Source organism: Rana temporaria, chromosome 2 (genome assembly GCF_905171775.1).
Source record: "Rana temporaria chromosome 2, aRanTem1.1, whole genome shotgun sequence".
In the NCBI taxonomy this organism is placed as follows: Eukaryota; Metazoa; Chordata; class Amphibia; order Anura; family Ranidae; genus Rana; species Rana temporaria.
This window is the reverse complement of record NC_053490.1, coordinates 437,527,099-437,541,544: the sequence shown is the minus strand read 5'-3', so window position 1 is coordinate 437,541,544 and position 14,446 is coordinate 437,527,099. Positions and strand designations below refer to the sequence as shown.

The 14,446-nt window shown below is 42.9% G+C and overlaps 1 protein-coding gene across 1 annotated transcript in view; it reads left to right on the top strand.

Annotated features, from left to right (window-relative positions):
- Positions 1-14,446, top strand: part of RPA1 (replication protein A1) — a 94,421-nt gene that overhangs the window by 55,163 nt on the left and 24,812 nt on the right. The window contains exons 12-14 of the mRNA XM_040338372.1: positions 2,165-2,313; positions 6,042-6,171; positions 10,112-10,288. Coding sequence (XP_040194306.1) covers positions 2,165-2,313; positions 6,042-6,171; positions 10,112-10,288 — 456 coding nt within the window. The remainder of the gene's footprint in view (positions 1-2,164; positions 2,314-6,041; positions 6,172-10,111; positions 10,289-14,446) is intronic.

Below are 14,446 nucleotides of genomic sequence, written 5' to 3'. Positions count from 1 at the left end.
GGCTCAGTGCAGGAAAACCGCAGGTGCGCTGCACCTGTGGATCAGTGTGAAAGCAGCCTAATACCCGTTGCCAAACTATGCCCACTGTTTAAAATTTGGTAGTTAATATGCCCATTCCTACTTTGATATTCATAAACTGGCCTTTTTTTATCCTGCACTTTCTACAGGCATCAGTGGCTTCAGTGTAGGAAATGTTGCTGTCTAAGGTGGAGTGCACTCGCTTTTACTCTGCCCGGCACAGGAGCACAGTGCTATAGAGGAAGCAGCGGCTTATGCTGCTTCATCCATCCATCCATCCATCATCCACCTACATGGGATGGCAGATCTGACTTCTGCAATCTGGGCCTGCTATTCCAGATCCAGGAGGTCACGGACCAACTCAGAGGGGTCATATGTAGGGGACCAGTGGTTGGGCACCCCTGGTTTAAAGTGGTTATAATGGCAGAAGGTTTGTTTTTGTTTTTTATCTTAATGCATTCTGTGTATTAAGATGAAAATCCTTCTGTGTGCAGCAGCCGCCCTCAGCCCCCTGATACTTACCTGAGCCCCAGCAATGTCCACAAGTGCCTCAGCCGTCTGGGACTCTCTCCTGATTGCCTAAGACACAGCAGCGGTGCCATTGGCTCCTGCTGCTGTCAGTCACTTGGCCAATCAGGAGGGAGAAGAAGGGGCAGGGCAGAACCGTTGTTCTGTGTCTGAATGGACACGGGGAGTGGCGTTTCGGCTTGGGTGGCCCCATAGCAAGCTGCATTTGACAGGAGGGAGGGGCCAGGAGAGCGTAAGAGGAACCTGAGAAGAGGAGGATCTGAGCTGTCCTGTGCAAAACCAACTGCACAGAGGAGGCAAGTATAACATGTTCATTACTTTCATAGAAAAAATAAAGCAGACTTTACAATCAATTTAAGAAATACAAGAATGTTTTTCTAGCCGGTGTACTTTAAAGCGGGGGTTCACCCTTAGAGGGCACTTTTTCCCCTTAGATTCCTGCTCGTTTTCTCTAGGGGAATCGGCTATTTGTTTTAAAATATGATCCGTACTTACCCGTTTACGAGATGCATCCTCTCCGTCGCTTCCGGGTACGGGCTGCGGGAATGGGCGTTCCTTCTTGATTGACAGTCTTCCCAGAGGCTTCCGACGGTCGCATCCATCGCGTCACGATTTTCCGAAAGAAGCCGAACGTCGGTGCGCAGGCGCAGTATAGAGCCGCACCGACGTTCGGCTTCTTTCGGCTACGAGTGACGCGATGGATGCGACCGTCGGAAGCCTCTCGGAAGCCTGTCAATCAAGAAGGAACGCCCGCTCCCGAAGACCCATACCCGGAAGCGACGGAAGAAGATGCAGCTCGAAAACGGGTAAGTACTGCTCATATTTTAATACAAATAGCCGATTCCCCTAGACCGAACGAGCAGGAATCTAAGGGGAGAAAAAAAAATTTTTAATACATGGGTGAACTCCCGCTTTAATATGTGACTACAGTATTAATAACCAAATTATTACCAATTTAAAGTATGGGAGAAACCTGAAAACGCACATAACCATCAATCAACTACTATTTTAGCTCTCCACCCCCATCACCCTCAAGTCTGGTGTTATACCTGTTCAGCTACTGGAAGTAATGTGGATATATGCTTGGTACTGTATGTCCAATAAGAGGCATACTAACTTGCTTACTAAACCAAAAATAGTTGATACTGTTAGTTTTCTCTGGCTCAGTATTTTATCATAAGTCTTATATCATTACTCATAATTACACTACCAAATACAAATTTTGGTGTGGTTTAGACTATTGTTGTGATGTCAGAAATATATTGGTGCAGAGGAAGAAAACACATGTTGGAAATAAATGTGATCATCATTTTTTTTTTTTTAAACCCTGGTTTGGGGATTGGATCTTGTTGGCTGCCATTTCCAATACAATTGAAAAGGCATAATTTACATAGTATGTAAAAGAATGGTGCGCGTTCATGGCATAACTGACAACTTGAGGCTGTAACCACATTCAGTTGTGGAAGGCCCATGGCCGTGTATTTTGATGTCACATTGCAGGCAGGGTATTAGTTGTAGCATAATGATTTTTTAGAAAATGCTTTAATAATGAATTATAACCCTGTGTGTAGTATTTTTAACTTGCTGTTTTTGTTTTTTTCTCGACTTTCCTAAACAGGCAGAAAAATTTGATGGCTCCAGACTACCTGTTGTTGCAATCAAAGGAGCACGGCTGTCTGACTTTGGAGGGCGGTCTTTGTCAGTCTTGTCATCTAGTACTGTCATGATCAATCCAGATATTCCTGAGGCGTTCAAGCTCAGAGGATGGTAGGCCATGGATTCTTATGTTTATAGTGGCCAGTCAAAAGTGTTTAGCAAAGCGTGAAGCCATAACAGGACATGCTTGTACATCAACCGACTCCTAAAAGAAATTCCACATGTAGACACTAGTGGGCACTCTGGCAATGCCAAATGTTTGAATATAGGACTTGCAGGCTTTTAACCTGTTTGGTTCTGGAGAAATGTCTGTGTAATGATTTCCCAAAGCTAGCACATCAAATCCTAGCTGAAGATAAAATTGCAAGTCTTGCATTTAGGAGGCTCAGAACAGAAGCATACATTACCATTCATAGGAGTCCCTTGACTGGTTCTTTTCTAGTCCTTGCAATTTGTATGGATTCCTTTAAGTAAATGTAGTGCCATGGGATAGCTGGGGAACTTTTTCCTGTTTCTTAACTCTGGTACTAAAGATGCCTGCCATACATAAATATCTAGATGGTTATGTGTTGGTTGTATAAAAATATGCTCATCTTTCTCTACATGCTTTCGTATAGATAGGTATTTTGTTCAAAGGGATATCCAGCCATACATGCCGAGAAGATATACATAATGAAAACCTGTTTTTGCTCATAGCAGTTCATGAAACACTGCTCTTCGACGTGCTTGTGTGGCAGGGGAGATCAATCTGCAGTAAAACTGATGCTGAGCTGCAGTAGAATTTATCTGCTCAGCATGGGAAAACTCATTGCGATTTTCAGTTAAAAAAAAAAAATGCAGCTTGTTATAACTCCCTCCAATGCAGTGTCAACCTAAGTTTGCCCTAGATTCTTATTTTGCATCATACACATTACTGTTTTACCCAGCTTATTGGTAATTTCCTGCTGCATTTGACTAAAAATGATCTTTCACACTCCTATCACACCCTAAATATTAAGCTTGAATTGTTTAGGGCCTGCCCTTAATCAGAAATATTAAATTTTTCAGAGCTCTGGTGACACAAACAAACCACCATATTCTTGCAAGTCTAAGAATAAAGGAAATGCATGTTTTTACTTTTTCTGCTACAAAACAGGAGTAGGATTCAAGAGCAGCTGTCAGAACAGTTATACAGGTGAAACTCGAAAAATTAGAATATCGTGCAAAAGTTCATTTATTTCACTAATGCAACTTAAAAAGTGAAACTAATATAAGAGATGGACTCTTTACATGTAAAGCAAGATTGTTTAAGCCGTGAATTGCCATAATCATATATATATATATATATATATATATATATATATATATATATATATATATATATATATATATATACAAAAAATGTGTTGCTGCGCTGATCCAAGACAAAATTGATTGCTATTAACAAAAATGCAATTCATGAGATACGATTAGACTAAGTGCTAAATTATGTGCAAATACTGCAAATTAAGTGCAAAGTTTTTTTGTTCTGCACATTGCACATCCTTTTGGAGCACCACTAGCAGTGGACTTTTCACTATTGGAACACTTTGTGAATTGTTTTTTTCTTTGCTGTTCTCTATTGACAATTGTTTGCGGTTTCATATTGAAAACTGTTTGCTGTTTCATATTGAAATTCCTAGTATTTTGCATATTGCACATCTAAGGTGTTTTGATAGTATTTATATTCTAATGGTCTTTTGTATTTACACATGGGTTTTACACATACCGTATTTATCGGGGTATTGTGCGCTCCGGCGTATAGCGCACACCCCTAAAGTGGACCCGCATTCCTGTAAAAAAAAACATTTTAGTACTTACAGTTTTGGTGTTTTGTGCGGCGGCCTCGTCGGGTCCGGCGTCTGTCTGCGGCTTCGGTGGTGTCCTCCTCGTCGGGTCCCGCGTCCTTCTGCGGTGTCCTCCCCGCTCGATCCCCGCTTCCCGCGCTGAGTTTGAACCACTGCGCCGGCATATACCGAGCGCAGTACACTCGGGTATAGACTCGGCTCCTCTCGCAGTCACGTCCTGTACGTCCAGGACGTGACCGCGAGAGGAGCCGAGCCTGCCCGACTATACCCGAGTGTACTGCGCTCGGTATATGCCGGCGCAGTGGTTCAAACTCGGCGCGGGTATCGGCGTATATCGCGCACCAACGATTTTGCCCTGACTTTCAGGGCAAAAAAGTGCGCGGTATACACCGATAAATACGGTATATATTCTTGATTGTTTATCCATTTAGCATATTTATTAGCAACTTTGCACTTAATCTAGCACATTATTTGCAGCATTTGCACATAATTTAGCACTTAGTCTAATAGTATCTCAACATATGTACTCGGTACTTGGTTTGGGCCCATTTTGCAGCAATTTCTGCCTCAATGCGGCGTGGCATGGAAGCTATCAGCCTGTGGCACTGCTGAGGTGTTATGGAAGACCAGGATGCTTCAATAGCGGCCTTCAGCTCTTCTGCATTGTTCGGTGTCATGCCTCATCTTTCTCTTGGCAATGCCCCATAGATTCTCTATGGGGTTTAGGTCAGGCGAGTTTTCTGGCCAATCAAGTACAGGAATCCCACAGTCATTGAACCAGGTTTTGGTGCTTTTGGCATTGTGGGCAGTAGCCAAGTCCTGCTGGAAAATGAAGGCAGCATCCCCATAAAGCTTGTCTGTGGAAGGAAGCATGAAGTGGTCCAAAATCTCCTGGTAGACGGCTGTGTTGATCCTGGACTTAATCAGCAGATGACATGGCTCCCCAAATCAACACAGACTGTGGAAACTTCACACTGGACTTCAAGCATATTGAAGTGTGTGCCTCTCCATTCTTCCTCCATACTCTGGCTCCTTGGTTTCCAAATGAGATGCAAAATTTGCTCTCCTCAGAAAAGAGGACTTTGGCCTGCTGAGCAACAGACCAGGTCGTTATTCTTTAGCCAGGTAAGATGCTTATGACGTTTGTTCAGGAGTGGCTTGACAAGAGGAATATAACATTTGAAGCCCATGTCCAGGATCCGTCTATGTGTGGTGGCTCTTGATGCACTGACTCCAGCCTCAGTCCACTCCTTGTGAACGTCCCCAACACTTTTGAATGACCTTTTCCTGACAATCCTCTCCAGGCTGCGGTCATCCATGCTGCTTGTGCACCTTTTTCTTCCACACTTTTCCCTCCCACATAACTTTCTATTAATGTGCTTTGATACAGCACTTTGGGAACATCCAACTTCTTTTGCAATTACCTTTTTGTAGGCTTTCCCTCCTTATGGAGGGTGTCAATGATGGTTTTCTGCACAACTGTCAGGTCAGCAGTCTTTCCCATGATTGTGATTTCTACTGAACCAGACTGAGAGATCATTTAAAGGCTCAGGAACCCTTTGCAGGTGTTATGGCTTAATTAGCTGATGTGGGACACTTTGAGCCTAGAATATTGCACCTTTTCACAATATTCTAATTTTCTGAGATTGTGGATTTGGGGTTTTCATGAGCTGTAAGCCATAATCATCACAATTCTGACAAATCACGGCTTGAACTATCTCATATATTTCACCTTTTTAAGTTGCATTCGTGAAATAAATGAACTTTTGCACGATATTCAAATTTTTCGAGTTTCACCTGTAGCTTCTATCATGCAAAGATACCATTCTCTGATTGCCAAATGCAGTGTAGGTTTGCTAATGGAGCGCACACCTCTTCATCTTGATATGCCCATCTGGAACTTGGAATGCTTTTGGCTACCCACCTCTTGCAGCGTCTAACATTGTATGGGGTCTTTGTGCCAGGTTGTCCTGACAGATTCTTTTAAAACAGTTTTTTTTTTTTCTGTTAAAGGTTTGATTCAGAGGGCCAGTCATTAGAAGGCACATCGATCTCAGAGTCTCGCAGTAGTGGAGGAGGAGGAAATACCAACTGGAAGTCCCTGCTGGAAGTGAAGAATGAGAATCTGGGACATGGTGATAAAGTAAGGCTTCAAATTAATTCTTTATATATAGCCATATTCTAAGCTGGACCTCTGTTTTTATATCTTCCCTTCACTATGAAGTAATTAGTAGCCATGTCTTGGAGACATCCAGATTAGTCCTTTAGTTCTATACAGCTGAACATGCTGGTGCAGTGGGGAAAATAATTTATCCCCTGCCCATTTTGTAAGTTTTCCCACTTACAAAGAAATGAAGGGTCTATAATTTTTATCGCAGGTGTATTTTAAAGGATAGGAACAGAATATCAATCCAAATTCCAGAAAAAAAAACCACATAAAACAAATGTTATAAATTGAGTTGCAGTTCAGTGTGTAAAATAAGTATTTGATCCCCAAGCAAAATATGACTTGGTACTTGGTTGGAGAAATCCTTGTTGACAAGCACAGAGGTAAGCTGTTTCTTGTAGTTACCAGGTTTTCACACATCTCAGGAGGGATTTTGGTCCACTCTTTTACAGATTTTCTCTAAATCCTTAAGGTTTCTTTGCTGTCGCTTAGCAACTCGAAGATTCCAAATGCTCCCATAATTTTTCTATAGGATTAAGGTCTAGAGACTGGTTGGCCTCTTCATGACCATAATGTGCTTCTTTTTGAGTCATTCTTTTTTTGTTACTTTGATATGTTTTGGGTCATTGTTATGGAACACCCATCCACAACTCATCTTCAGTGTTCTGGCTAAGGGAAGAAGGTTCTAATTTAAGATTTTACAATACATGGCCCCATTCATTGGCTCCTCAATTTGGCAAAGTTGGCCTGAACCTTAAGCAGAGAAACGGCCCCAAAACATAATATTTCCACCTCCGTGCCTGACTGGTAAAGATGGGTTTCTTGGGGTCATAGTGAGCATTTTTCTTCCTCCAAACACGACGAGTCAAGGTAATACCAAAGAGCTAAATTTTGGTCTAATCTGACCACAGCATTTTCTCCCAATCCTGAATCATTTAAGTGCTCACTTACTTCAGATGGGCCTGCATATGTGCCTTCTTGAGGAGGGGGACCTTGCGGACGCTGCAGGGTTTCAATCATTGGTAGCATATTGTGTTACCACTGGTTTTTTTTGGCGACTATGGTTTCAACCAACTTGATATCATTTACAAGCTCCTCCTGTGTAGTTCTGTGCTGATCTCTTACTATTCCCATGATTGTCCTTGCCTCACAAGGAAATATTTTGCATGGAGCTCCAGAACCAGGCGATTGGTGTTTTTGTATTTCCATTTGCAAATAATCGGTCCAGTAGTTGTCTCCTTCTCACCAATTGGTTTACAAGACCGTCTTGCTGATGGTCTTGTAAGCCCATTCCAGCCTTGTGCAGGTCTACAATCTTGCCCATGATGGTGAGGTTTGAATGGAAGAAAGATTCTGTAGACAGGTGTCTTTAATACACATAACGAGTTATCGTTAAGGCTGGGTTCACACTACTACACTACTTTCATCCTACTTTGCTCTGCTACATTGGTCCTACATTTATCCTACATTGGTCCTACATCCATCCTACTTTCATGAACAGGATACTACTTTGGTCCGACTTCAATGATTATCAATGGGCCTGAAGTAGGATCAATGTAGGACCAAAAGTAGTACAGGGAGCATTTTCAAAGTCGGACCGACTTGTGTAGGACCAGTTAAGACGCTCTCATAGGGAAACATTGAAAACAGAGCAAAGTAGGATGAAAGTAGTGTAGTAGTGTGAACCCAGCCTAAGAGCACCTTAAATTGACAGGACAAATCTGTATACCACATGAGCACATATTGTAGACAGTCTGTTGGAGCCAGAATTATTGGTTGTAGGGGATCAAATATTACTCACTGAACTACTCCATTTATAACATTTGTATCATGTGTTTTTTTAGGGATTTTTGATGGTCATTCTGTCTTTTTGTAAAATACACCTATGGTAAAAAAAAAAAAAAAAAATTCTAGACCCTTAATTTCTTTGTAAGTGTGCAAACTTACAAAATCTGCAGGATATCCAATAATTTCCCCACTGTATGTCACTGAATAAATGCATTTGCTGTACCTTTCACCTGTACTTACTATTGAATATCTGCTTGTGCCTGGCTACTCCTATTCCTATGTATGTTCTCTTTGAGAGTCGTCCTCTATTCAAATTGCTGCTTACTCCAAAATAGCCACCTGAGCCTTTTGAAATTTATTTCTGCAGCTTAAACCATTAAACCAGTGCTTGAACTGTCTACACAATCATGTTATCAGAGTTTATGCTCACTCGGGACAGCTATCCATCTGTTAAGAATGCAGCTTTGGGTATATGGTGCCCTCCTCTGTCCCATCTTTATCTCATGTTGCATGCATTTTTGTGCTGTCTGTGTACCACCTCAAGTGAAGAAGCATACGTATAACTTCCCACACTTCAGGAGAACATTTTATATTAAAGTAGAACTACAAGCCAAACTTTTTGTTTCATTTGGATAGAGTAAGGGAGAGTTTAACACTTCTGTTTTTACTTTTGCCATCTCTGTCCCATTGGGGAGATTTCCCTTCACTTCCTGTCCCATAACTGGAAGTGAGGGAATCCTTAATTGTTGCCACAGTTATCAGAACCGGTGTTCCCATTGGAAGACTTCCCCTCCTGTTACTGTTCTGATGACCACTCAAAATTTGGGATTTTCTTTACTTTCACTTTCAGTGTTAGTGTTTCTAACACTATATATCTGGTCTTTCACGGTACATAGAACATGGAAATGCAATTATTTTAGTAAAGAGGGCAGCACGGTGGCTAAGGCGTTGACACTTCTGCCTAGCAGCACAGGGGTTGTTGGTTAAAATCCCAACCACGGCACTACCTGCCTGGAGTTTGCCTGTTCTCCCTGTGCGGGTTTCCCCTGTGTACTCCGGTTTGCTCTTACACTCAGACATGCTGGTAGGTTAATTGACTACGGTCTCTAAATTGGCCCTCTTGTGTGTACATATGAATGTGCGAGTTGGGGACCTTAAATTGTGAGCTCCTTTAGGTCAGGAACTGATGTGGATGTATATGTATCGAGCACTGCCTAAATTGATGGCACCATAAAAATACCTGTAGTAGTAGTAATATAAACTTCTAAATACCTGTTTTCATCAACGGTATATAACAGTCTTGTGACCTCTTCTATCAGTGTCTGGCCAAGCACTAGTTAAAGCTTGTAGGAGGAGTTTTTATTCTCCTCTGTCTGCCTTATGAGGCTGCATGACCCCTGACTTTCTGTCTGGACAGTACTGATTAGCCCTGTGATGATCACATGCACCCTCCAAAAAAAAAATCTAGCAACATACGCCAAAACTGAGCATGTGCAGAGTGCCTCCCAGACTCTGTACTATCTACAAATGCGCAGAGAAGATGGGATCGAACAGCCTTTTTCCACAATGCGGAGGATTAATCCCTTAGGTCCCACAATGAATGTAACAAGCATGCTTTACTGCGTATACAAACTGATTTTAGTGTTGTGGGTTTAGTAACACTTAACGGTCACCAGGAGAAATTGTGAATCTCCTTCACAGGGGCACAGCAAAAAATAAAAGTGTAAAAGAAATCTAAACAGTTCCTTTTTAAAACCCCTTTAAGAATATTGCATATCAAGCCATTATTAAAATGGGCCTAAATATTTTTTTCCCCACGTTTAAAGGGTAAAATATAACTTTTTGTCCAAGGGCATTCCCTATTTTCCCAAGAGGAAAGGAACACAAATTAGGTTTTTGATTGCAGACGCTGTTTAGCTTGAGAAAGTGATGCCACCAATTTTTTGGAGAAATGGTCTGCCCTGATAATTTATTTGTTATTGGAGCCCAGGAGCAGTGTCTGTAACGTGTACATGGGTCAAGAAGTAAACGGGTTTACCATTTAATATGCTTTTGAATTTTTGTGTTGGCTGTATGGTGCATATTTTGGAATGTTGTAGATCATTACAAAATGTTTTGTCCCTTGCAGGCTGATTATTTTTCTAGTGTTGCCACCATTGTGTATCTTCGGAAGGAGAATTGCATGTATCAGGCGTGCCCTTCACAGGATTGCAATAAGAAAGTCATAGACCAGCAGAATGGCCTCTTTCGCTGTGAAAAGTGTGACAAGGAGTTTCCTAACTTTAAGTATCGCCTCATTCTGTCAGTAAGTACAACTCTTTGTAGGATTGGGGCTTTCAAAGAAAAAGGAGTGACTATACCAGTGTGCTGATGTTTCTTTAACTGTACACCAATACAAATAAATACATGGACAGATTGGGTGCTTGAGACTTTATTTTTTCTTTTAATTTAGTTAATTTTCATCCCATCCAAAACGGAGAAGTTCAGGGAAAAAAACAAAACAAAAATCCTACAAACATGATCTGCCTTCATCCATGCATACCCTTCTAAGCGTGCCTCTCCTTAATCTTTCTCCCTACTTCAGTCTGGCATTAAAGGTTACCTTAAAGCAGGGGTGTCCAAACTTTTTTCAAAGAGGGCCACATTTGATGAAGTGAACATGCTCGAGGGCCGACTATTTGGCCTGACATTCTTTGAACCATAAAAATTTGATCCAAGTGTGTTCGTGCGCGCACTAATACACTGCCCAACAAGAATTCTCTTGCCTTTGTGGCTGTGTGTGGTGAAGAGATGAGCTTGGGCGTTTTATTTGGATATACTGTATATATCTCTTTTGTGGCCCCAACAAATCCCGAGCGCTGCTCAGGACTAAGGGCGAGCTTGGGCATGTTATTTGGATATACCGTATTTATCAGCATTTAACACGCACAGGATTACCATTGCCATGAATGCAGCCTCACCATTGCCATCAATGCAGCCTCACCATTGCCATCAATGCAGCCTTACCATTGCCATCAGTGCAGCCTGATCGATGCCCATCTGCAGCCTCGGAGGGGACAGGAAGGGGGAGGGACATGTGCCCGTCAGATTACAAACAGGAGAATTTCTTGTTTACTCATGGCCTCTTTAATACAAAGTCCCGCCTCCTATGATAAACAGAACAGTAATCCAATGGCATCCCAGGAAACGGGACTTCCTATTACAGATGCCGCCGAGTAAATGGGAGATTCTCTTCATGTAATCCGACGACGCACGTCCTGTCCCCTCCGAGGCAGCTCCGATAAATACGGTATATATCTTTTGTGGCCCCCAGGGCACAGGACACATGTGAGGTTGCAATGGCTATATACATATATCTAATATATATATATATATATATATATATATATATATATATATATATATATATATATATATATATATATATATATATATATATATATATATATATATATAATCTCCAAATCCCAGGGGGGCCATATTACATCACCAGGGGGGCCGCAATTGGCCCCCGGGCCGGACTTTGGACATGCCTGCCTTAAAGGGTACCTTTGTGTGTTTTCTACCAGTGTGAAGGGTAATTTAGGTGTTGGGCTCTTGGCTTCCCGGCAACCTCCCCCCCCGCCCCCTTTTTTTTAAACATGGAACCTCCTTTTTCTGATTTTCAATTATATTAAGAATAAAAGGCTTGGTCCTTCTCGAGTATGCTTTATTAAAAGCTTACCTGTAGGTAAAAGTCGCAGAAACAAGTTTACTAAAACTTTATCCACTTGCCGACTGTCGGCTGTTTCAAGAGGAATACTGTTGTTATAGCAGAAGCTAGCTGCCTAGTATCTTCTTCAGTGGATGGTCGGCTTTTAGATAAAAGTGCTTTTGCCACAAGATCACTTTCATTGGGGGCAGGAGAGGGGCTACCGTTGGTAGTGGCAGAGACAATCGGTTCCTTTCCCCTCAACAGCCTGGAGCCAAGTGAGGGAATGATGGCCCCCACTCTGCTCCATGCATTAGAGGGCGGAAACCACGTTACTTCCGCCCAATGGTGGAATTTATTTATTTTCATTTTATTTTTATTTGTAAAAGAAAAAGGCTTTTTTTTATTGTATTTTAGTGTGAATATGAGATCTGAGGTCTTTTTGACCCCAGGTCTCACATTTAAGAGGTCCTGTCATGTTGTGTTTTTTTTTTCTATTTACAAGGGATATTTGTACGTACTTGTAATAGGAATAAAAGTAACACCAATTTTTTTTTTTAAATACAGTGTAAAAATAAAGTAAAATAATAAAAAGGATTTTTTTTCTAAAGCGCTCCGTTCTGCTGAGCTCGCGCACAGAAGCGAACGCATACACAAGTTGTGCCTGCAAATGAAAACAGTGTTCAAACCACTCATGTAAGGTATTACTGCGATCGTCGGCACTAGACCACCTCTGTAACTCAAAACTGGTAACCTGTAGACATTTTTAGACGTCGCCTACGGAAAGTTTGTCGCCATTCCACGAGTAGTCGCAATTTTGAAGCGTGACATGTTGGGTACCAATTTACTCAGCGTAACATTATCTTTCACTATCCTATCTATCTATACATACATATATAATCGGGCTAACTTTGCCATTTTATTTTTTCATTCCAAAACGTTATTTTTTTCCAAAACAAATTGCGCTTATGAGACCGCTGGGCAAATACAGTGTGGCATAAAGTCGCAATAATAATAAAATGCTATAAAACTACCCCTTTCTCTTATGTTCCCTGTTTACAGGAGAGGACTAGGCAGAAACATGTTGGATAATTAAATACATGTTGCATTAACAGAGTTGAACAGCCCGGCCCAGGGGGCAGTCCCTCTAGACATAACCTTCCTCCCTGCAGTATGCAGCCTCAGTTTCGTTCTGCCTAGCAAGGAGAAGGACGTATGGCTCCCTTTGGGCCCAGCGCCCTGAGGAGAAATTTTATTTTACTTTTTCTTGAAGAATCTTCTTTCAACTGTTGGCTGAGAGACAGGCTGGATAATATAGATCCTTGTAGTCTACTCAGTCTGACCAGCAAGCGTGGGCACACCTTTGCAAAGACGCTGGGTCTGCCATGCCATACCCCATGACTCCTGGGGTGGCCGGTGAGCTTTGCTCCGAGGTCCACATATGACTGGGCTGTGGTGTTGTCTCACTCGCATTGGCCCGGGCCGACAGCTACCTCCATTGCGGTTGTAGTTCTGTCAGGAATGCGTCAGCAAGTCCTCGCTCGGACGGGTAAGTACAGTCCCTCCCGCTTCAGTGGGTTGGTACGGCTGGGCATTCCTGGGGTTCGGGGGTCCTCTTCTCCTCCCTTCCCTGCTTCTTTCCCTTTGCTGCATTGCTAACATTGCTGCTGTCGGGGGGGCGCCTTTGTGAGGAGACTGTGCTATCTGGCCTGCGTTTTTTCTTTTTTGTGTGGGGCTTTCCTGTGAGGGTTTTTTCACTGTTAAAAAGCCCTAGGAGGCGTTTCCTGTTAAAATTCTGCATTTGGCCAGCGCTGGTGACATTTTTTGGAAGGTATCAATTACATTGAAAACTCCCATTGGCGGCCATTTTGCCGTAGCCGCGCTATGGCGCAGCTTACATTGCGGTCGGCCATTTTCCTGTGGCCGTGTTCGGAACGCTCGGCGGCCATCTTTGTGTAGTCCTGACCCCTAGTGCTGTATCCTACGGTGCACACAGGTACCTGCAGATGCCGCACAGTTACCTCACGGTTCTTTTCCTCTCACACGCCGCGTGCTGAGAGCGGACGGCAGCGCTGGGCAGTCTCCTCCTGAGGGGAGTCTCCTGGGTACCCCTGGTCAGCGCAGCAAGTGGCTGAGATGCCCTGAATAGGGCTCTAGGAGCTTCTGTTTATTTGTAAGGACAGGTGTGCATACACTTGCATATTATACATACACACTATTTAAATATTGTTAATATTTGGAGTCAGTATCTGGGTCCTTCCCCAACATGCTGGTGGTGGCAGCAGGTTTTAGCACCTGGGATTCCCACAGAGGTTTCATTGTTGGTCCTGGACACGTTTGTGCCAGGGTGTGGGTGGAATGCGGACGGGGCGGTAAAAGAGTGCCCCCTTCCCCCTTATCCCCTGGGGAATGCTCTGTTATGGAGCCATGGACCAGGTACCTGGGTAGTAGAAAAAGAGCAGGATAAGGCATTTATGGGTGTGCTTCTCACTGCTGCAAGGGACTCTCAAGCTGGATCGTGCAGCTGGGTTTCCGCCGAGGGCTCGATCTTTTTTGAATCGCACAAATCAGACTGCTCTGTGTAGGTTTTTTACTTCTGTGCCCTTCTTTGATTATTTCTAAGATGCGGAATGAGAAAAGCCGCTGAGGGCTTTTGTAGTCCCTCACCGCCGGGCGGTTCAGTGCCCCTTTTGAGGAGAGCCTTTTCAAAAGGTGGGCTTCTTCTCCGGGTGTCATGTATAGGTGACCACTCTCCCTATTGCGGGAACCCCT